This window comes from Lissotriton helveticus, chromosome 12 (genome assembly GCF_964261635.1).
Source record: "Lissotriton helveticus chromosome 12, aLisHel1.1, whole genome shotgun sequence".
NCBI lineage: Eukaryota > Metazoa > Chordata > Amphibia > Caudata > Salamandridae > Lissotriton > Lissotriton helveticus.
In genome coordinates, this window is record NC_136073.1 from 728,362,295 (window position 1) to 728,384,866 (window position 22,572).

At 43.4% G+C, this 22,572-nt stretch overlaps 1 protein-coding gene across 3 annotated transcripts in view; it reads right to left on the reverse strand.

The window, feature by feature from the left end:
- Positions 1 to 9,374: 9,374 nt before the first annotated feature.
- POLR3C (RNA polymerase III subunit C) overlaps positions 9,375 to 22,572 on the reverse strand; it is a 191,249-nt gene continuing 178,051 nt past the window's right edge. For all 3 annotated transcript variants that reach the window (XM_078671274.1, XM_078671273.1, XM_078671275.1), the window contains exons 14-15: positions 11,957 to 12,106; positions 9,375 to 9,749 (exon numbers count right to left, since the gene is read on the reverse strand). In XM_078671274.1, the coding sequence (XP_078527400.1) occupies positions 9,668 to 9,749; positions 11,957 to 12,106 (232 nt within the window). In that variant the 3' untranslated portion in view covers positions 9,375 to 9,667. The remainder of the gene's footprint in view (positions 9,750 to 11,956; positions 12,107 to 22,572) is intronic.

Consider the following 22,572-nt stretch of genomic DNA (forward strand, 5'->3'; position numbering starts at 1 on the left):
CTGTGTAGTGCGAGCCTTTGTGTAAATTATAAGTTTCAGAACCTTTGTCAGTGTATATAATTATATGTACATATATATATGTATGTATATTTCTATATACATATATTTATATATATATTTATATACACATATATTGATATATATATAAATATATAAATATATTTTTTAGCCCCTATGGTGACATCACTGAGTTCATATAAGATATAAGAGATACAGGGGATTTTTTGAGAATACTTGCGGATTCAAGCTGGCAGGACGGATATCTCCTGATGACAATTGATGTAGTATCACTGTATACGCCTATCAGTCATACAATAGGGTTAACAGCAGTGAGATATTTCCCGTCCCAGAGGAACATAAAAAATCTGGAACATTTACAAATGCTGACTGAAATGGTAGAGATGTGTCTCAGAAATAGCATTTATATTTGATTGTCAAGTGTATTCTCAAATATGTGGAACTGCGATGGGAGTGTCCTTCTCTCCAAGCTATGGAAATCTCACCATGTGGTGGTGGGAGAAAATTGTAGCTTGGGGAGAAATAAAGGACCACTATACAGATAAGATCCTGCTTTGGCTGAGGCTTATTGATGACCTCTTTATAATTTGGAATGGTACAGAAGATGAATTTATGGAGTACTTCAATACATTGAACAGCAATTAATTAGGTTTAAATTTCACATGTAACACACACATAAATGCTGTTGAATTCTTGGATGTGCAAATCTACATTGAAGAAAATCAGATCAAAACCACTGTGTAGCAAAGACCAACTGCCACAAACAGTGTATTGCATGGATCAAGTTTTAATCCAAAATCTTTGAAAAAAAGAATTCCATATGGTGAGTTTTTGAGGATGAAACATAATTGCTCAGATGATGAAAAACTCAAAGCAAACAAAAGAAACAATGTAAATTTGAAAAGAGGGGATACAAGCTATCAGACATACAGGACGGTAAAAAGCAGGCAGAAGGTATCATTCAAGCACAGAACCTGACAAATAAAAAAAGAAATGAAAATAACTGAAGAGGACAATCAGAAATTCAGACTTATATTGAGCTAGAGCAAGGAGAACCAGCAAATTATGCACATAATGAACAAACGTTGAGGCATATTAGAAAAGGGTCCAGATATTAGAAACAAATTAGGAGACCGGATGCATCATACCGAAGGACTCTTTCACTGAAAGACAAATTGGTACCTAGTCATTTTCCGAACCAAAGGAGGAGTCGTGCTTGCAAAAACATAAAAATAGGTTTTTAAAAATGTGAAAAAAGCAAGGCATGTCAAAAAGGGAGAAACACTCGAGAAATTTCTGATTTTAGGGGAAAAATCTTTACGATTGATGAAAAGTTCCATTGTAAAACAAACTGCTTTGTATATGCTAGAATGTCAATGTGGCCTACGCTATATAGGTAGTATGATCTGCCCATTGAAAAAGAGGTTTCTGGAATATATCTGAGCATTACAAAATAAAGATATGAATTATGCGATGACAAGACACATTTTAATACATCAAGAATTCAAATGGCAACAGATGAGATACTGTGGAATTGCCACAATACCTGCCAGTAAGAGAGAGGTGGGGACAGAACACTCAAATTAAGACGTTTAGAGTCTAGACTGATTACAAGGTTCTGAACAAAACAACCCATGGTTTGAACGAGGAATAGGAATTGCAGGTACATTTGAAGATATAGTCAGTTGAAATTATGAAGACCTCCATGGAGTAAAATATTAAGGGTTTACAAATCAGATTGAGAATCTGCAGTAGAGTATGACAGGACAACATATATCAAAATTGGCCCTTAGCATTAAATCGAAATAATACCCACAACTTAACTAAATATATTCGGGTGTAAGAATAAACCAGAGATATATAATGCCTGGTTTATTAAAAGTGGAATGGTTGTAGGATGTATAAGAAAATACATCTAGTCCCTAGAAACTCTTAACAGAATAGGACACACCATCCACTTGGCACTTAGCCGATAGTAATTTGAAGTGTGGGTATGATTGCAGTATGATAGAAGAAAATACATCCTGTAGTTGGAAAATCCCTACGAGTAGCATGATGCATCATCCACTTGGCATGGCCGGTGCGGACTGGAGATGTACCATATTGGGTAATTACAAAGAAAACAATACCCAATTATATAAGCAATACAGCCAAAAAGAATTAAATCAATGTGGAGACGTAATGACAATTTTGTTTTTAACTTTAAAAAGTTAATTTGATATTTGTCAGTATTTGTAGAACTACATTTTCCATAATGCCTCATTAAGGTTAAGTGGGCAGTCATGTATAAATTGAAAGTGAAATCTGACTCACTCAACTGCGAACAAGACCGTGAAGGTCGAAACACATTGGTGATGGTGGAGTGAAATACAATTGCTGGAACAGAATCCCTAGAGTTTATATATACATATATTTCTAGGTAATTATATATACCTAAATACATTTATATATATATATATATATATATATATATATATGTATTTATATATACATATATATTTATATCCAACCACATGCGCCTCCAAACGAATAAGGCCCACACAGGTAAATATGCTGACACATTTATTTGGAAGCTATCAGCATGAACGAGGCAGTCTTAAAAGCATTTCAGGCCGACGCGTTCCGGGCTCCTGCCCTTCTTCTCGGGCCAATGAAAAGTCGTGTTGTCGGCAAAAGGGGAGCATATTTATATCAAAATCCGTACCGTCCCCAGTGGGTGTGGCTACTGTTTGTCGCTCTGCATTATGGTACTTGATGTGCATCCCTTAATGTTCCTCATGTGAGGTGCCCAGGTCAAACAACCTCTTTCACTCAATCAAATCCACAGTGGGTTGCTTAAAAGTTCTAACAACAAGCCGCTGATCATTTCACTGCTTCCAAATGCAGCGCCTGTCCCCGCTTCACAAACGCCGGTTGGCGTCCTCAGGGACTGCTCACGCAGCAGGGCTACATTCACGACTTTTCATTGGCCCGAGAAGAAGGGCAGGAACTCGAAACACGTCGTCCTTGAATCCGGGTGGCCCACCGGTCCCAGCGAGGTCCCCCAGCGCTCCAGAGTCCATGTCCACCGTGGGTTGACCCCTACAGGACTCCCTGACGTAGCCTTCAGCCTCTGCACGGAGACCCCCCCCCCCCAACCTCGAGTGTCCTGGTAAGGTGAAATCCGACCTCAAAAAACACCCCTGCATCCAGGCGTCCTGCGCACTAGAGGAGAGAATCCGGGGTGCACCTAAGTCCCAGAGCCCTCAAACTTACCTGCCCAGCTGTTGGTTCCTCCCGGAAGTCTTCCTGGACAGAGCCTGCAGCCAAACTCCAAAAAAGGCAACTCCCATTGACAACAGGGCACCCGACACCAAAACAGCAACCTGCACCTGGCCACCCCTGTTCCGCTGTGGGTGCACCTTGTATACTAAACTGGGTCCCTTTTTGCCCTGAGCCTAAGTCCAGGAGCTTTACTCCCACAACCCTGTGGCCTACTCGTGAGCAGTTCACTGATTTGTAGCCGAACCCATAAATTTAATCCAAAAATGACAATCTACTCAAAACAATACTCAGCAAACATTGTCATAATACAAATAAATGATATTCATATTTATCATGTATTAATCATCGTCATAACCACAACATAAACATAAACAACAGTAAACATTCTGTACATAGTTATGCTTTGTGTGTTAACAGTTCTACTAATGACTTCATGATTCATGAAGGACTTTAAACAACAATCTTATAGATGCCCGAACAGAGACGGACACGAGAATCATACACTTTCGGTCGTACCATTTTAAATTGGTTTAAAATGCGATAATCTTGCGACAATCTCGCACCTTTAAAATTTTTACGCTACCATTGCATCAGATAGCTCTAAAAGTTTCACAGAGCTATAAACAAAGTCCCCTGATGAAGGGCTATGCCCGAAATGCATTGGGCAAAAGAAATTACGTTTTGTTGGATAAATGAAAACCAACTGAGAAATATTGTATGATAAAGATTTTTTTTAATATAAACTGGACGTTTGAAACATACAAAACTATGAGTCCATATGAAAATCAATGAACTTGTCATTTTGAGTGAAACTGGGGGAAGCTCCTCTCATGAGAGATAGCGCTTGTCAGTTCATTTATTCACCCTCACACTCAGGAGGGTTACCAACGAATATATAGAACATAGGTTCAACTATTCCTACCATACAGGAGTGCGATTGTCCTATATTCAAATGGACATTTTTGTTATACTATAAAGGGGAGACAGATATAGTGAACGAAGCAATAGTGTCTGCAGAAAAGTGTTGAGGTTTTATTTTCCACTATTTAGGTGGCAGCCATGATGAAAGGTGCTAGTAATGTGTCATTAAAAGTACAAGGGGTGTGCTGAGAACTGCTACCTTTGACTATTACTAGTATAACAACTTTGCTGAGAAGTACCAGTGCTGGAAGATGCTAGCGCTGCCCATTACTAGAATAAGGACCCTGCTAAGCGGTACTTGTGCTATAAGTTACTATAAACTAAATCTGAGTGTGGGCAGACTAAGGCATCCACCACAGGGGTCTGTATTTCATCACCATGAACATAAACTTGAACACCAGTAAACCTTCTCAGGCTTTCATGCTTACAAAGTGAATAACATAAATGGCATTGACGTTTGTAAAGTAAGCGATTCAGTCACTTCAAGCATAATATCAAATTGCAGCATGCTCACTGACAAGATGGGGTGCAATGTGGTTGTGTACTGTGAATGAGCCCTGGTGGTTGCCTTGCCAATTGGAGGCCGGGACTGGGCCTATGGATGTTGCACTGGATATTGCTAACAGGGTGTGCACATTACAATGTTCCACCCTATACATCACTAGCATTCATCATTTCGATGTATAAGAGCCTACAACTATAGCATGATGTATATAGTTTACTAAAGTTTCAACTACATATAGCAAAGGGTTTATACTACCAAAAATTCACGCTCCGATTATCATAGAACAAGGTTGGCAACTTTCATAGGAGAGATTTGTTCTGAATTCCATATGTTTAAATATTGTGACAAGAGCAATGTTGCTTAATCCATAGTCATTAGATGAGCACGGGTATTTTAGGCTGCACTTGCACCTGATACATTTGACAATTAGTGTTTACACATTGATAGGTAATGGGTGCGTTCCTGACATATTGCGATAGCATAGTAGTTAAAATATTTTTGAGATCTAAAATTGACATGTATCTGCTTAAGAAGCCGCTTTTTTTTATTAATCTTGCAATTATTGAAGGGTTATTAACTTTAGTTAAATAATTCAAATGTCATTTGACATCACTTGCTGGGTAGACATTGGGTATGATGTCACTTCCTGTGAGGTCATTGGGGTCAAAAGACGTATGATGTCACTTGCGCTACCCCTGGCATTTTGGTAAATTGACATCCAAGCCATTCCTCCTCTCTAGGGGGGTAAGGCAGAGTGTAAAAGCCAGCAAAGTGATGGATTGCCCAAAGCAGAAGGGCACAACTACCTTCGGCAGGAATCTGTCAGGGAAGAACTACTTGCATGGTTGTTGGAAGGGTAGGGCCGTGAGTTCACTCACTTGCCTTGCAGATGAAATGGTCATGAGAAACATTGTATTAATGGTCACCAGACGAACAGTGCAGCTGTCTTCAAAGGGAGGGTGGGCACATCAGGTAAGTGAGAACCAAATTGAGGTACCGCTGCAGCATCACAAAAGGTATTGGCGGGAAAATGTGTATCAGCCCTTTCAAAAACCAAATCACAAAAGGAAATTTGAAAAGTGACGGTTGTTCGGAAAACTTAAAATGGCCGAAAGGACCTAAATATAATCTTTAACTGTTGCCTCAGCAAGGACTTCCTGGACTAAAGACATGTAAAACAACAAGACGACAGACAACTTTACATTCAAGGGTTCAATTGCTGAGTATGCCTACCCTAGTGTTGAAAGATCCTGCTTGGTGCTGGGCAGTCAGGGAAATGGCCTGATTGTTTAGCCACTAGCAGAGATGTAGAGTTCTTGGCATAGGACCCACAACCCACTCCGCCATGTTTTATGTAATACCACATTACAGTTCAGTTGTCCATGAGAATTTGTACCAGTTTTCCCTTGATGGTTGGTAAGAACACCTTCATTACCAAACAAATAGGCCCCAACTCCAGCAAGATGATGTAGAGGCAAGTCTCCGTCAGACACTATAGTCCTCTGATCTCCACCTTCCCCAAATGACCTCCACAATCAACCAGCAATGCATCTGTCAGTTCAGGGGTGTGGGGGTAGGGAGAGGAGTCTGCCGCCTATCCAATTGTGGACAAGCAGTCACCACTGCAGGTCTTTCACAATCTCCTTTGACATCTGGATAGTCTCCATGGTGCGAAACCCACCAAGACTTCAGATCCCACTGCAGCGCCCGCATATACCGCCTGGTGTGGTCCACAAGCAGGTTGCAGGCGGCCAAAAGGACTAAGACACTCAGAGCCACTCTCACGGAGGCCCAGGTCAAGGGTTGAAATGTCAGGATCATAGCCCAAATGTCCTGGAATTGTTGAAGGAGAGGGAAAGGGTGGAAGAGCACTGTATCACGGAAGACTCAGATGAGGGGAGCCACTGTGAAGGAGTAAGGTGTGACTTTGGCATGTTCATGGAAGAACCCTTCTAGAGGACTAAAGTTTAGACAGTGAAGCTCTAGGATGGGCAAAGGCCTCCGTCCTTTTTCAGCATCAGGGAATAACGGGAGTAATACCCAGTCCGGATATCTGGTGAGGGCACCCATTATTCGTTCCCTTGGTTAAGAGACCTTGAACTTCTCCTCGGAGTATGGACAAGTGGTTCTCCAAGAGGTGTTGAGGATGGGTAGCATATACTGGGGATGTGACAGGAAGTGTAAGGAGTACCCATATTCTACAATCTGGAGCACCCATTCAACAGATATGATGCTTCTCCACTTGGGGAGGTAGAAGATGATGCGACTTCCTACCGGGCATTCGTGCACTCCAGAAGGTGACCTCAAGTGTTTTTAAGGTAGCTGCAAAACGTGGGTCTGGGGTTTCTGTATTACATTGCCCATAATGGCCTGGATGTGGTTGGCTTGATCCCTGGCCTCTACCTCAAAAAGACTGCGATGCCTGTTGCTGCTGATACAAAAGGGGGGGGGGGGGGTGGTGGTGATGGACGGAGCATCTGAACCAATCAAACACTCACACCCAGTCAAAAGATCTGGGTTTGATCCATCACCGTTCTTTAGCCCACTCTGCCACCCCAGTTCAGACATGGCTATATGCAAATCAGTCTGACTCTGTGCCTCATGGGAACAGTCCAGCCCGAACTGCCAAGCCATGTCTTCCCTGGACCGGAAACAAGCATCCTGGAACCGGTTTCGGATTCATAATCCTCATCAGCCAGACTATCTTGAATCCAGTGGCCAAGTGAACAAGGGACTCACGTCTGAGCCTACCCTGCCACACTTAGGGCGATTTTCATATAGCCATAGCCATGTCTGAACTGGGGTGGCTGAGTGAACTAAAGAATGATGATGGATTAAACCCAGATCAGTTGACTGGGGGTGAGTGTTTGATTTGTTCAAATGCTCCGTCCATCATCCCCTTTTGTATCGCGTTGCTGCTGAAGCACGTATTGGTGTTGGTCCTGCTGGTATCCCCTGCTGAAGCCTCGAAAGGTGCAAGTTTGCTGGGGAAACTATTGCACAGATGGAGTTAGGCCTAGAGAGCGAACAGTGGCTTTGCTCTCTTTTATTCTTTCCAGGGCTGAGTCTGCCTTCACTCCAAACACAATCAACATCCCATTCAAAAACATGGCCTTTGAAGGGCATGCCCATGAAGGATTGGAGGACATTGGTCGAGAAGCTTGTGGAGCAAATCAGGCGTTGTGCCAAAGTACCATGCTGGTCTCAACTGCCTGTATCAGTCTTATCAAAGCCTGAGTGAACACAGTACTTTGCTGGGTCCAGGCTATCTGTGATGAGATTTGCAGAGTTAGCTATATTTCATGCATGACAGCTAGCAAGATACCCGCAAATCTGGCCAACAATGTAAGAGAGTACCTTCACAGGAAGCACTTTAGTGAGAACATTAGTCTTCAAATCTGTTGTTGGCAGGTTGAGATCCAATATTTCTGGCACCCTCCTAATCACTGTTGTGAAGGAGGCAGAGCCCTCTTTTGCCATGATCTGTTTAGGGGAGGGCAGACTTATGTCTGGAGATGTATCAAGTCCACTGGTCTCCTGTAGATTCAGAAATAGGTTTTGGTCATCACACATGGTATCATCAGCATAAGGTTGGAAGGTTTCTGGGTTGAGTAGCAGTGCAGGTGTGTAGTGTGCCTCTGGGTGATGGAAAATTAGATTCTGAGTTCAATAAAACTTTTGCCTCAGCTTCCATCATCAGTAACATCGGAGAACAGCGGTGAGGTCTGTTGTTACTGTGTTAGTTGCAGTGCCGGATACGATGTCGGACACTGAGCCGAGGCTGAAGGCAGTGGAGTTGGGCTCGATGGTAAGGCAGGCCTAGAAGCGAGGTTCCAATGGCACAGTAGATGGCTCCACCGGCGCCAACCTGAATGGAAGCAACCTCGGATCCTTCAGGCCAGAAGGCACTCCAGAGGTAAGCAGTGGGGTACCAAAAATATATATTCTTGGAACTGTTGAGACATCCCTGATGTCCCGGGACAGTCGTGGCGCATTGGGAACAATTGCGGAATGGATCCTAAGTGGGGAGAATGGCTCCATGGTCCGACCTCCTGTGCTTTCTAAGTTTCTTGGACTTACCTTACCTGAAATTCTGGACTTCGAAGATGAATGGTAGCGAGATGGGATCTAGGAAGGAAAATGCATGTGCTTCTTCGATCTCGACTGGGACCAGGCCTTGTTTGAATTCCTTTAAAATGCTGAGATGGCAAGTTTTGCTTTGCGGCCGCAGATTGTCTTCTGATTCATCTTTGATCAGCATTCACACTACGCAGTCTCATGCCTTGTACCAAGGAACCTGAGAGACATCTGGGTGTTTGTCACTGACATTTGACGGTTGTAGTTCCTGTAAGTTTAAACATTGTGGTTTTTGGACGGGACATGTCCCCTGCACCCTTGATAGTTTTTGAGGGAAAGAAAAACTGTCAAACTGACAGGATTCAATGGAGCTCTGGATCAGCACTGGAAGGTGCGGAAAGAAAGAACTAAGATCAACCAATGGAGATGGTACAGCTATAGAGGCCGCAATGTCACACGAGGGGCGGAACGGACCAGACGCAGATCTGCAAGCCCACACCAAAAAACGTATGAGAGAAATGCTATCAAAACTCTCCAGATACAGTCTCTCTCAGAAATTCTAAATTAATGTGTGCCAGAACACGTGGTGGATGGAGTAGGATTGTATCAATGTTCTTTTACTGTATATTTACTTGTTTGAGAAGATATACCATGTTATTTACAGACTGTGCTTTTTCAGTAATTTACCACTTATGTTCTACACAAAAGTACCTTTGTCACAATTATTTAAAAAACCTACTTTATTCTATTGTAGACTATATGCCCAAAACAGTAGGTAACTTTGGAACAAAACATCATCTTCACAACCCTCTCAAAAGCACTCTTCACGGAGGTCAAGTGAGTGACAGCTCTATACATTAGTAGCCTTCTCTGTATCCAAATTCAAACTTTGTTCTTTGTGGTATCCACATAGGTTTCAAATATAAATATGGTTTCATCAACTTGATTTTCACTTGCGTCCATCCTAGGAGGAAAGAGAAAGAGGTATTAAACAAAAACATGGCTTTACCGCTACCGACTGAACATAATGCTCTGCATAATATTCTTCTTGAAAAACTACACTCAAATGCCCTCCACACAGCCACCGAATAATAGGCTTCCTTTAGGCATGTTTATATAGCTACTTCTGGAACAACCAGCTTACACAGAGAACAAATAACAGGGAGGTACACATATAAAAGTTGGTATTTATTAAATTTTGTTTGACCTAATCAACCAAAGCTGACTCTTGAAATGCCTTCCACATAGTAGAGAAGACACTGATATCTGATGATCTAGGGATTTTTTTTATCTCAATTAAGGACCATTTACTGGTAAATTAACTAGCACTTGTTCGTTGGTAGTACCTGCTTTGTGTACGTATCTAATTACAGTGATTCTTCATTTATAAATCAATTAATGTATTGGGTAAGGAACTATTACTGTCTCGCATGCCACACTCTTTGGGCTACGATTTGTTCAATTTAAACATTGCCACTGCTCTTGCTTTGATGGATAGAAGTTTAAATATATTTACATTTCCAATTAGCCTCAGTTCACTCTTAATATTGTGATTTAATTACCTAATATCTAATCACTCCCAAACAGCAGGCATGTCTTGCGGATGATGGCGTCCTGTCTCCGCTATTCACATTTCTTTAACACATCCATTTTATATCATGGTTAGTTCTGTCTTCTATTCTTTTCACTGTATCGTTGGAACTCATTATAGTTGCAAATATCTATTACTTGGTCTTCTAGGGCAAAATATAGAGGATAGGAGGGGAATGAAATAAAAAAAAATACCAATGTAATTCTGCTGTAAATATATTATGGCAATGGCTGCCAAGGAACCTTTTTGTGGAAAACAGATGAATGGTAAAACTAAACTGGGAGATTAGGCAAAGGTATTCAGGGGAAAATGAGAGCAAAAGATGATAGGGGCAGTGAGAGAAAGAGGGGGAACAGCTAGGCAAAGAGAGGGGAGGAGAGAGGAAGCACATGCATGTCTGCTTTTTCACTCCAGGTCATAGACAAAGTTCTCAGAGTACAAATGACGTCTTAATAGATATCCTTGTGCTCCATTTGCTCCTCTCAGAGACAGACTAATTGGTTGCTAGACTAGAAATGTTTATAAGTTAAGGACAAAGAGTTTTTCTGACACTTGAACTGTTTGCTGTTTACTTTTTGTTTACTTCCGCTATACCCTGAAATCTTGTTATCAAATCATGTTACAGTGAATTGTTGGCTACACTACAATTATGACTACTTTCAGTAAGCTAGCTAGGGTAGGAAATCGCCCTCGCTGGTTCCTATTTTGATTGACCCCTTCTTACTTCTTCAACTCTGCCGATATAAATCCACGAAAAGCAACAAAAAACAAAAACAATCACTTTCTGATGACAATAAATTTACAGGTAACAATACACAGGTGGCACACAATCAGGGCCTCTGGGGCAGATGCAGGTTACAGGGCATATGTCAAGAGAAGACTCAGTAACACCTCTACCATTACTGCCGCCACTGTGGACTATGGACCAATGAAGAGTAACAGGCAGTTGTTAATACCCAGGGTATAAGTTTCAGACAGTTTCACAAGGCAGTATGATGGAAACTTGCACTCTCACTGCATTTCGTGGTTCTACAATGAAAGTCTTATGTTTGGTGTACTTGCCACTGAAGGCTGGGTATTTTGACTGGCAATCCAAAGAAGCTAGTAGGACCAGTGAAAGCATTCACATTTTAATTTATATTGGACTTTTTTAGCATTGTCTTCACCTTATTTTTTAAAGCATTAGGTGTCACGGAAACTATCATTCCGCAGGCATTTTAAAACGTACTGCATGAAACTGCAAAATGGGCTACCTCTCAGCCACTTAGCTATAGTAATATATGTTTCTTAGATTTCACTAGCTGTGTACATTCCACTGATTTCTTGGTTTGAATATCTTAAATAGATGTGTGGTATACATACACTGTGAGCTATCTAAAAGTAACTCTAGACCCGGGTAGAGATAATATGCTGAAATTATGTTTTTGTAGACAATTTGTATTGTTGAGATCACACAAAGGTAGGGCTTCTTGTCATCTCACAGGCATTTTTGGAACATGGCACAATTTTCGATGCATACTTCAGAAATGTGTGTGACACAATCTATGTTGCCAGGACACAGGGCTTTGACTTTTACGCACCGGTTCACATTGCGTTTGTGGGTCTCCAGTTGCTGACGCTCTGGGGCGGTGATCATCTCTTCAATTTCTTGTAGCTGAGTCTCCTCGGCACCTGTTGCTTGCATGGATGTCAATATAGCTTCAATGCGCTGCGACTTCTCCAACAAACGCCTCCCAGGTAAAGCAGAGACAATACAAAGAGCAAAGTGTTAAAGTGAAGCAAGAGGCAAGACAGTTTCTTTCCTGTTCGACAAGAGTCAATCAGATTAGCCCAATTGTTGACCATTTTCACACCATCCTGGTATTAACACAAATGTGGAGCTATTATGTAAGTTATGGAGAAAGTTAACTTTCACTGTATTTTTAAATAATTTCTACAAAGCTCCAAGGATGGTTAGTTTAATGTATTCCTGTTGTCTAGAACAATCTGAATTATGCTTTCAAGACTGATATATGCTCTCAGTACGATACTGTGTGTCCAAGATTGACATCTGCCTTCTTGAATCAAATGCGCCTGCACAATTTGAACATGGTCTTGGGACAAAGAATTGAATTCGCTTGAGTATGGGATATGCTCTTGTTTGGAATATGTCCTTATGGCTGGAATGTACTACTGAATTTGAATTATGCTTTTAAAATTGGAATATCTTCTTGAGATGGAATATTTATCCAGGGTTTATACATGGTTTTGGGATTGGAATGCACTATTAAGAATGGAATGTGCCTTAATGATCGGACTATGTCCCCAGAATTGCAGTATGCTCTAAAGATTTGAACTGGCTCTAAAGAGTTTAAAATGTTCTCAGGTTTGTAATACACTTTTAGGGTTGAACTATAACTCAGTTAGGAATATGTTGTATGGATTATAATAGCTGAATATTTAGAATTAGGACATGTGCTGATTTTCAGTACATCTTTGTATTTTAAAATGTAATCCAACAAAACAATTTTATGGTAGATAAAATATCAAAGAAGCAAACATTTTTGGGTAGCTTTGCAAAAGAACACTAACGTAGGCTTTGTAAAAAAAAAAAACACTAATACTTTAAAATCTCAAATGTTATGATTTTCACTTATCTCTTCTTGTCCTTGAAATCCTTTGTTTCACCACTGACATCTCTCAATCACTCCCGCCTCACACCAGTAGCCTAGCCCAAACTTCAAACTGCTTTCCGCATTTAGTGAATACTAAACACTTCTAGACCCCAACCAGCTAAAAATTGCTGCTTGCGCACTAGTCATAATAGGTTAAATTGTGGCAATGCTATTTTAGTTGGAGTTCCCCAGTCATGTCTAGCTTAATCAAGTCAGCATCACATTTTTGAACCTGGCTCAAACAAAAAATTCAATCTCATCTCACAGATGCGGAGGGACCAAACTGGGGTTTCATTTCAAAACAGAATAAAATTTAAAATCTCTCTTCCGAGGTACAATTTGTATCAGGGCATCCCATTATACCTGACAAAACTCTTGACCAACATCAGACTGAGGGAACAAGGGAGCAAAGGAACTCTTCAGCTGGAAAATCCGAAATAAAAAACCCACCTGGAACCAAAACAATCCTGCACTGATTTTGCACCCAGACTATGGAATCCCGTTCTATCCCTACTGAGGATATAGTCAGACATCCACTATTTCATTAAACAACTGAACAGGCATTTATTCTAAATCTCATTTGACCTCATATGTATTTTATTCAATTTACTCATAATCATCTTCTTCCGTCCTATCAGCTCAATTTTTATATTCTATAATTTCATCCGAAAAACACACCATTATGCAGTACTGTAACCTTACATCATAAAATTAAAGGATCTGTAACAGCTTTGTGGCACAGCAAAGTTACAGAAAAATATAGAAACACAAATTACTTGCCTAACCCAAGGAAGAAAAAAAAAATGAGTGTCACTTTATCCAATAAACAGATGGAAAATGCTACGTACTCAGTATGCATCTCTTCTTGGCATGTAGAGCTGTAGAATCTAATGCTTTTGCATAGATCGCCATTTAGTGTTGGGCTCGGATGTTTGCACTTTGTTTTTCTTTGTAGAAGTCCTCCTAGTTACGAGGTAGGTGACTCCCTCTTTCGGTGATAGTGCGCATGGTCATCGACTCCATCTTCAGATTGTTTTCCGCAGAGGGTGAGAGAATGGAGTAGTAGTAAAGAATAGAGATGCCCATGTGTAAATAGGAGTAGTAACAAGAGAACTACAGCAGCCACAGGTACCCGGGGAGGTGGGTGGGCGCATTAGATTATACAGCTCTACATGCCAAGAACAGATGCATTCTGGGTAAGTAGCATTTTCCGTTCGAGGCATGTGAGCTGTAGATTACATGCTTATGCATAGACTATACAGCAGTCTCCCCTAAGCGGTGGCTATCTTGTAGCTGATGGAGTTGTCTGAAACAGTGTTTTAAGTACTGATTGGCCCACATTAGCTTGTTTTCTGGCTAACACATCTACACAATAGTATTTGGTGAATGTGTGTGTTGTATACCATGTTGCAGATGTCAGTAATAGGGATGTTCCCTAAGAAAGCCATTGTAGCCTCTATCTTACGAGTGGATTGTGCTTTAGGGGTACAGTTAAAGTCCTTTTGGCTTTTTTCATAACAAAACTGAATACATTTAATGATCCACTTAGCAATACCTGATTTGGCTATAGGATTGCCCTTGTGAGGTGGTGCAAAAGCAACAAAGAGTTGTTTCGTATTACGAAAAGATTTGGTTCTTTCAGTGTAATACAACAGTGCTCTTCTAATATCTAAGGTGTGTACAGCTCGTTCTGCAACAGAGTCAGGTTGAGGGAACAAAACAGGTAATTCAACCAACTGATTTATGGGAAATGCAGATACTACCTTGGGTTGGAATTTAGGATTGGGAGAAAGAACCACTTTATCTTTGTCTAGCTGAAAAAAAGGTTCCTATATGGTTGGTGCCTGAAGTTCACCCTCCCTCCTCAAGAAGTGAATGCAATGAGGAAAGCTGTTTTTCAAGTGAGGAACTGTAGTTCACATTTGTGCAAAGGTTCAAATGTTGGGCCCAGTAACCTTGTGAGGACTATATTAAGATTCCACACTGGGGCAGGTGGAAGTCTTGGTGGTATACCTCTCTTCAGTCCTTCCATAAATGCTTTGATTACAAGCACTCGAAAGAGCGGTAAATGTTGCCTATTCTGAAGATAGGCTGCAATTGCAGCGAGATGCAGTCTGATGGATGTATAGGCCAGTGATGACTGCTGCAAAATGTAACAGGTAGCAGATAATGTTTTGTATAGAAGCATCAAGAGGGTTGATGTTATTATTTCAATAGATAACAAATGGCTTCCGCTTGGCTGCGTAGCAGGCTCTTGTGTTAGGCTTTCTAGCCTCCCTAATAATGCCCATGCAGTCTGGTGAAAGGTTCAGATAACCAAATTATGACTTCAGGAGCCAGATCGCGAGGTTCAATTGTTTGGGATCTGGGTGTTTGGTTTTTCCATGGCTCTGTGTGAGGAGACTGGGAGTTAAATGTAATTTTTGATGCAGTACCAGAGAGAGTTCCAACAGGGTTGTGAATCGAGGTTGACGTGCCCATGTTGGAGCTACCAGTATTAGTGTGAGGGATGTTTGTCTGAGTTTCCGAACCACCGATGGAATGAGTGGGAGAGGTGGAAAAGCGCAAGCAAATATTCCTGACCAGTTCACCCATAGAGCATTGTCTTCGGACAACGGGTGTGGGTACCTGGAGGCAAAGCTGGGCATTTTGGGGTGTTGCAAACAGATCTATGTGAGGGACTTCCAAGCTTGGAAGTATGGGTGGAGAACTTGAGGGTGAAGTTCCCATTCATGTATGTGATACCTCTGTCTGCTGAGGAGGTCCACAATCGGATTGTTGACTCCTGGGAGGTGTTCGGCTAGGAGATAGATATTGTGGTGAATAGCCCACCTCCAGATGTCTTGGGGTAAGTGGGACATTTGGAGAGAGATTATCCCCCCTTGTTTCTGTATGTAATACATAGTTGTCATGTTGTCGGTTCGAACCAAGACAGCTTTGCCAGAGAGGTGATCTTGAAAGGCCTTGAGAGCTAGAAAGATAGCCATCAGCTCTAAATGATTCATGTGCAGCAATTGTTGTTGGTGGCTCCACAGGCCTTGCACTGTGAGTTGCTGAAGATGAGCCCCCTATCCAGTTAGGGACGCGTCTGCTGTTAATACTATCTGTGGAACTGGGTCTATGAACAGCCGCCCTTTTGACAGATTTTGGGTGTTCCACCACTGTAAAGAGCGATGAGTATGGCTGCTTACCAACACTAGATCGGGTAATAGACTGTACGAGTGGTTCCACTGACTGGCTAAGCATTCTTGAAGTGGACGCATGTGCAACCAGGCATGGGGAACATTCATGATGCAAGATGCCATCATTCCCAACAGTTGTATAAACACTCGAGCTGAAGGTGATTGAGTGGCTTGAAATTTGAGCATCAGCGCCTGAATGTTTAGAATTCTGGCTGTGTTGGGAAATGCTAGAAACCTTTTGAGTATCCAGAGGAGCTCCTAGGTAGTTCTGAATTTTGTTTGGCTAAAGATGTGATTTAGACACATTGACTGTAAACCCTAGCTGGTGAAGTAACTGCATAGTTACGGAAGTATGTTTGCGGCATTGTTGGTACGTGCTGGCGTTGATGAGCCAGTCGTCCAGATAGGAGAAGACATGTATGCTCTGTCTTCTTAGATGCACAGCTACTACTGCCAGTCACTTTGTGAAGACTCTGGGGGCAGTGGTGACTCCAAATGGGAGTACCTTGAATTGGTAGTGTCGACCTGCTACCACGAACCTGAGAAATTTGCAGTGAGCCGGATGGATTGGAATATGAAAGTCTAGAGTAGAAAGAAAGTCACCCTTTTGCAAAAGGGGTAGAACCTGTTGAAGTGTTACTATGTGGAAATGGTCTGACTGTATGTAAAAATGTAGTTCACTGAGACCTAGTATTGGTTTGAGAGAACCGACCTTTTTGGGAATTAGGAAGTAAAAGGAGTAAACCCCTGCCACCTGATGTTGTGGTGGTACGGGCACTATAGCTTGTTTTAGAAGCAGGGATTTTACCTCTTGTTGAGAAGGTGTATGTGATCTGGTAAACGTTTGTGCGACTTTAGAGGAATGTTTGGAGGAGTGTTGATGAACTCCAGGCAGTAACCCGAACGGATAATTTGGAGGACCCACTTTCTGTTGTTATTGACTGCCTCTTTGGTAGAAATTGTGACAGTCTTACCCCCACAGGTGTTAAGTGGTCGGGGGAACTATGGGCAAGTCACTGTTTTGTATTAGAGGGGGAAGTACGTGTGTTGGAAACTCTACATCTGCCCTTGCGGTTGTTTCCTTTATAGCCACCTCTGAAGTAAGTTTTGGAACCTGAGGGTTAGTTATTGCCCTTATATGTGGATGCAGTGTCCGAAGAAGTGGTTTTGGACCCTGCTCGATAAAAGGAGCGCCAAAAGGAACCATGGCCTTGTGTAGACTGAAGGGCTCCCATTGATTTAGCTACTTTGGTATCTTTCTTCATCTTCTCAAGTGAAGAATCAACCACTGGCCCAAACAGGTGTTCTTTATCGAATGGTGTGTTCAATATTGAGGTCTGAACTTCTGGTTTGAACCCAGATATGCATAGCCAGGCATGCCTTCTTAAAAGGACATTAGTGTCTACTGCTCTGGCAGAGGTATCAGCCGCATCTAGGGAGCATCTAATTTGATTGTTGGAGATTAGTTGTCCCTCACGTATCAGGTCTTGTGCTTTAGATTTATGCTCTTAGGGTAATAATTGGATACGTTGTTCCATTTCATCCCAATGCGCACAGTAATATCTGACTAGCAGTGCCTGTGTGTTAGATATGCGCCACAAGTTAGCTGTCTGGGAAGCTATTCTTTTCCCTGAAGCATCAAGCAGCTTTGACTCTATCTGGGGGTGGTGGGTTTCCAGTAGTCTGGGAGTTTACCCTTTTGCGTGAATTAGAAAAAACGAATGAGTCTAAGGGTAATTGTCCTATTATGTAGACTGGATCAGATAGTGCAGGTTTATATTTTCTATCCACTCTAGGGGTAAGGATACGTGCCCTGACAGGATCCTTAAATATGTAGTCTACATGTCTGGTCACTCCTTTGAGCATGGGCAACATATGTGTGGATTTTTTTTTGTGTAACTTTTTTTATTATAATAAAGAAACATAGAAAAAACAGACAAGGCAATATAACATTAGTACATCAATCGGGCGAGTGCTTAAGGAGGACGGGAGATACACAATAGTATGATACAGGAGTTGTTGTACACAGATGAGGGGGCTGGAAGCAAGAAACACAAAATCAAGAACAAAATACGCAATACTACATCAGGAATGTCGGGTCAGGGAGACAGGGGGGGACTAGAGATCTCCGTGAGAGGGGGCGTACATATATCTCCCCGGTACGAGTTCCATTGATTCTAAATTTCCCCCATTTTCTGGGTCTGCCCCTCGCCACATATACAGTCTTTTCTCTAAACATGCACCAGTCCATGTTCTCTTTCCAGGCCGTCACTGTGGGGGGCCTTTGGGACCCCCAAAGCTGTGCAATGTCTCTCTTAGCAATCATATTACCAAGGGTAGTCCAACGTAGCTGCGACACATCATAGTCATTTGGCCCCCATACATTCAGAAAACATCGTCGGGCCTCTGGCAACATCGCAACACCTGTTACTTCATTCATCACCTCATGTATACGGTTCCAGAAAAGCACCATCTCAGGACATTCCTAAATTATGTGGAGAAAGGTACCAAGCAGACCACAACCATGCCTACACAAGCCATCCGCCGAATAGCCCATACGGATCAGGCGGGGGCCGGTAACATAAATCCGATGAAGGATTTTAAGCTGGACCAGGCGGAGACGAGCCGGGATTGCGACCACCTTGGGAGAGGAGATCGCAGATTGCCAGTCCTTGTCGTCTAATTCAATACCATCCGCAATCCAGGTTGCCCTAAGATGACCATCTAATATACGATCTTCAAGGGGGGAGGATTCCGGAACGTCGCCACCCACGGGGAAAACCTAATTCAACGCGTGGCGAACTTGAGCATAGCGAAAGAATTCCCTATCGCCTAGCTCATATTCCGCCTGTAGTTCTGCGAAAGTCTTTATCCTGCCCTTAACCCAGAGATCACGCACTTTACTGATGCCAATCATATCCCATTTCTCGAATCCTTTCGTTCGCCACAGGCAACCCAGTCTCGCAGAAGCGTAAAGCGGAGTCGCGCGGGTCAATCGATCCCTCCAGCCCATAGCCGCAGTCGCACTATGCCACACTCGTACAGCTATCCCCGTGGGACCCGAAAGCTGTAAGCGAGAGGATCCAGAATAGAGCGCCCTGTTATAGTCTCCCCCCGGTAACAGCCATCTATCCATTTCAAACGCTGGATTCAATGCCGGGCCATACATCCCGTGGTTAATTGCAGCAAGCTGGGAAGCCCAATAATACCGCCTGATATCCGGAAGTGCTATACCGCCGTCATACCAGGGAAGCGTTAACTTTGGAAGAGCAATACGCGAATGCCCGCCCCATATCAATTGCCTCTGTAAGGATTCTATCTCTCGGAAATACCTCGACGGAATCACATCAAATGTATTCTGGAGTGCATATAAAAACCTCGGTAAGGACATCATTTTAAAAAGAGCCGCTCGCCCTAGTGGAGACAACGGTAATTTACGCCAACTCACCACGTCCAATCGTAAACGTTGAAGCGGGGGAAGTAGATTACGCTTGTAGCGGACCGCAGGGTCCAATGATATAAAAACTCCCAGATATTTAAAACCAGACTGCGACACCTGGATAGGACATCCACGCGGCAGGAGGGGGACACCACCAGCGAGCACGTATATATGAGACTTGGTCCAGTTAATGACGAGGCCAGAATTTTCCCGGAACGAGTTGAGCACGTCGAACAATACATTTAGCGATTTTTGAGGCGACGTGAGGTACAGCAAAATATCATCCGCATATAGCGATATGTGGTCCTCAAAGTTCGGAGTCCAATGTATACCTCTCATCGAGGGCTCCCACCGTAGCCAGGCAGCGAGAGGTTCCAAAGCGAGGGCAAAGAGAAGCGGAGACAGAGGGCAACCCTGCCGCGTGCCTCTCCCAAGAACAAAGGGCCCGGAGACCCGGCCATTTACCACGACCTGTGCCACTGGTGTCTCATATAGAAGTTTTACCCAACTAATAAACCCAGCGCCAAAACCAAACTTTGCAAGTGCAGCCCAAAGATACGGCCATTCGATTGTATCAAAGGCCATCGTGGCATCCAGGGACGCCAAGATGGCCGGTTCACGCAGCGACGTCGCCCTCGCGAGAACACCATGCAAGCGCCGCAAATTCAAGGCTGTGTTATGATTTGGGATGAAGCCCGACTGATCCGGATGGATCAGTTCATTGACTACTTTTATCAGGCGGTTTGCGAGCAGCTTGGCAAGAATCTTAGGCTTAGCATTTAGGAGTGAGATAGGCCTGTAGGACGCACAGCGGTCCCGTGGCTTCCCCTCCTTATGGATTACCACAATGGTCGCAAGGCGCTGATCACGAGGAAGGGAGCCAGATTCCCGCGCTGCCAAAAACATATCTCGGAGATATGGCGCTAGCGTGTCAGGGCGCAGCTTATACAGTTCGATGGGAAGACCATTAGGGCCCAGAGCCTTTCCGGAGCGAATAGAGCGCACTGCGAGAGCTACCTCGTCAGTTGAGGGTGCAGCATCCAACCAGTCCCTATCGGACTCAGACAAACAAGGCAGCGCGATATCCCTTAGCAACAAATGAGAATCCTCCTCGGGCCTAACAGATACCGGAGAATAAACTTCTCGGAAATAAGCAGCAAAGCATTCAACAATGTCAACCGGGTCGGTCACTCGCATACCATCAGATCTCTCAATCACTGGAATCACATGGCTTGCTCTCTCCTTTCTATCCAACCAAGCAGTCAATTTCCCCGCCTTATCGCCCACATCATACAATTGTCCCTGCTGTTCCCTACTCATCATCTTAGCTGCGTCGGTAACCAAATTCTTATATTCGAGTTGCTTGAGACTGAGGATGTGAAGCATGTCTCGGGTAACATTCCGCTCCAAGGCACTCTCCAACTCAGTAATTTCTGTCTCAAGACGGACAACTGCCTCATTTTTACTTTTCTTAGCACAGCCAATTAACGACAATGCTTGTCCCCGGATGACCGTCTTAAACGCTTCCCACAGCGAGACAGGCGAAGACACAGACCCCACATTTTCTGCGAAGTACAGATCCAATGACTTAATCAGTTCAGTACGGGTTTTGGGGTTGTGAAGATACCATGGATTAATCGGGGCCACCCTCCCTTCAGCGCCTATATTCATATTTATCTGAAACCATAGAGGGGAGTGGTCCGATATACCTCGAGCTAGATGTCTAATCTCCCCAATTGTCAAAGACTGGGCAGCCGGTATCAGGATATAATCCAATCTAGAGAGACTACCATGTGCGCCTGAGTGGAAAGTGTACTGCGCTTGTTCTGGATGCATCAACCTCCAACAATCCACGAGACCCAACGCTTCTAAAAATTCACCCAACCAAGATTGTGCACTCGTGAGGTCTCTGGGGGGATAGCGATCCTCCCTCCCGGAGACAACTGAATTAAAATCACCACCCAGTATCAGGACACCATCTGGGAGACCCAAAACAACTCGTCCCAAGTCTGCAAATGTAGTGGTTTGTAAGCCAGGTGGGACGTACACCGATATCAGTGAGATAGTTTTCCCCTCCCACCTGCCTGTGAGTGCAACATATCGCCCCCTAGCGTCCAGAACTATGTCATCGATTTCCAGGGGAAGAGAAGTCCTGACCAGGATACCCACCCCTCTAGAACTAGAGGTGAACCCAGAGTGAGCAGCGAGACGATATCCCCGCCTGTTCAGAGCGTAGCAAGCATTTCAAATCAAATGAGTCTCTTGCAGTAGCACAACATCAGGGGAAAGGCGTCGCAACATCTGCAAGACCACCCCCCTCTTTATCCGGTCTCCCAACCCATTCACATTTTAGCACAGCAGTTTCAACCCCCTACCCCCCATCCAAACCCATGCTGATCTCCTACCTCATAACGAGCATCACATCAAAGTCCAAAGTCGTAACAGTTTGTTGCCTTGAAGAAGGAAAATGAAACACTCCCAACATACTTACCCCCCTCCCCACAACAATACCCCAGCGCAACTCCCCCCACCCTGCACCCCTGCATAGCCTCAAAAGCCACCCCAACTTGCAGTGTGCCTGTCGCTCTAGCAAAAAACTAATCTACACAAAGAAACCCAGAGGAGGAAAGGGTCCCTCATTCCCCGCCGCCTCCGGGGATGCACTTAAAGGCAGACGATCACAGAAGTCAGCAAGCCACAGCTGTCCATTGTGTTCATTGTCCGGGACTCGGGTGCCATTGTTCATTCTTGTTCCAATAGTCCCCCTTCAGCACTACCTGTTTGTTCCCTGCGATCGCGACGGGTAGGCAACGTATCTAGCCAGTCACTCACTCCCTCTGGGCGATCAAAAAAGAGTGTCCGATCCTCATATTCCACACGCAGCCGGGCCGGGAACAGCATCGCATATTTCAAGTCCATAT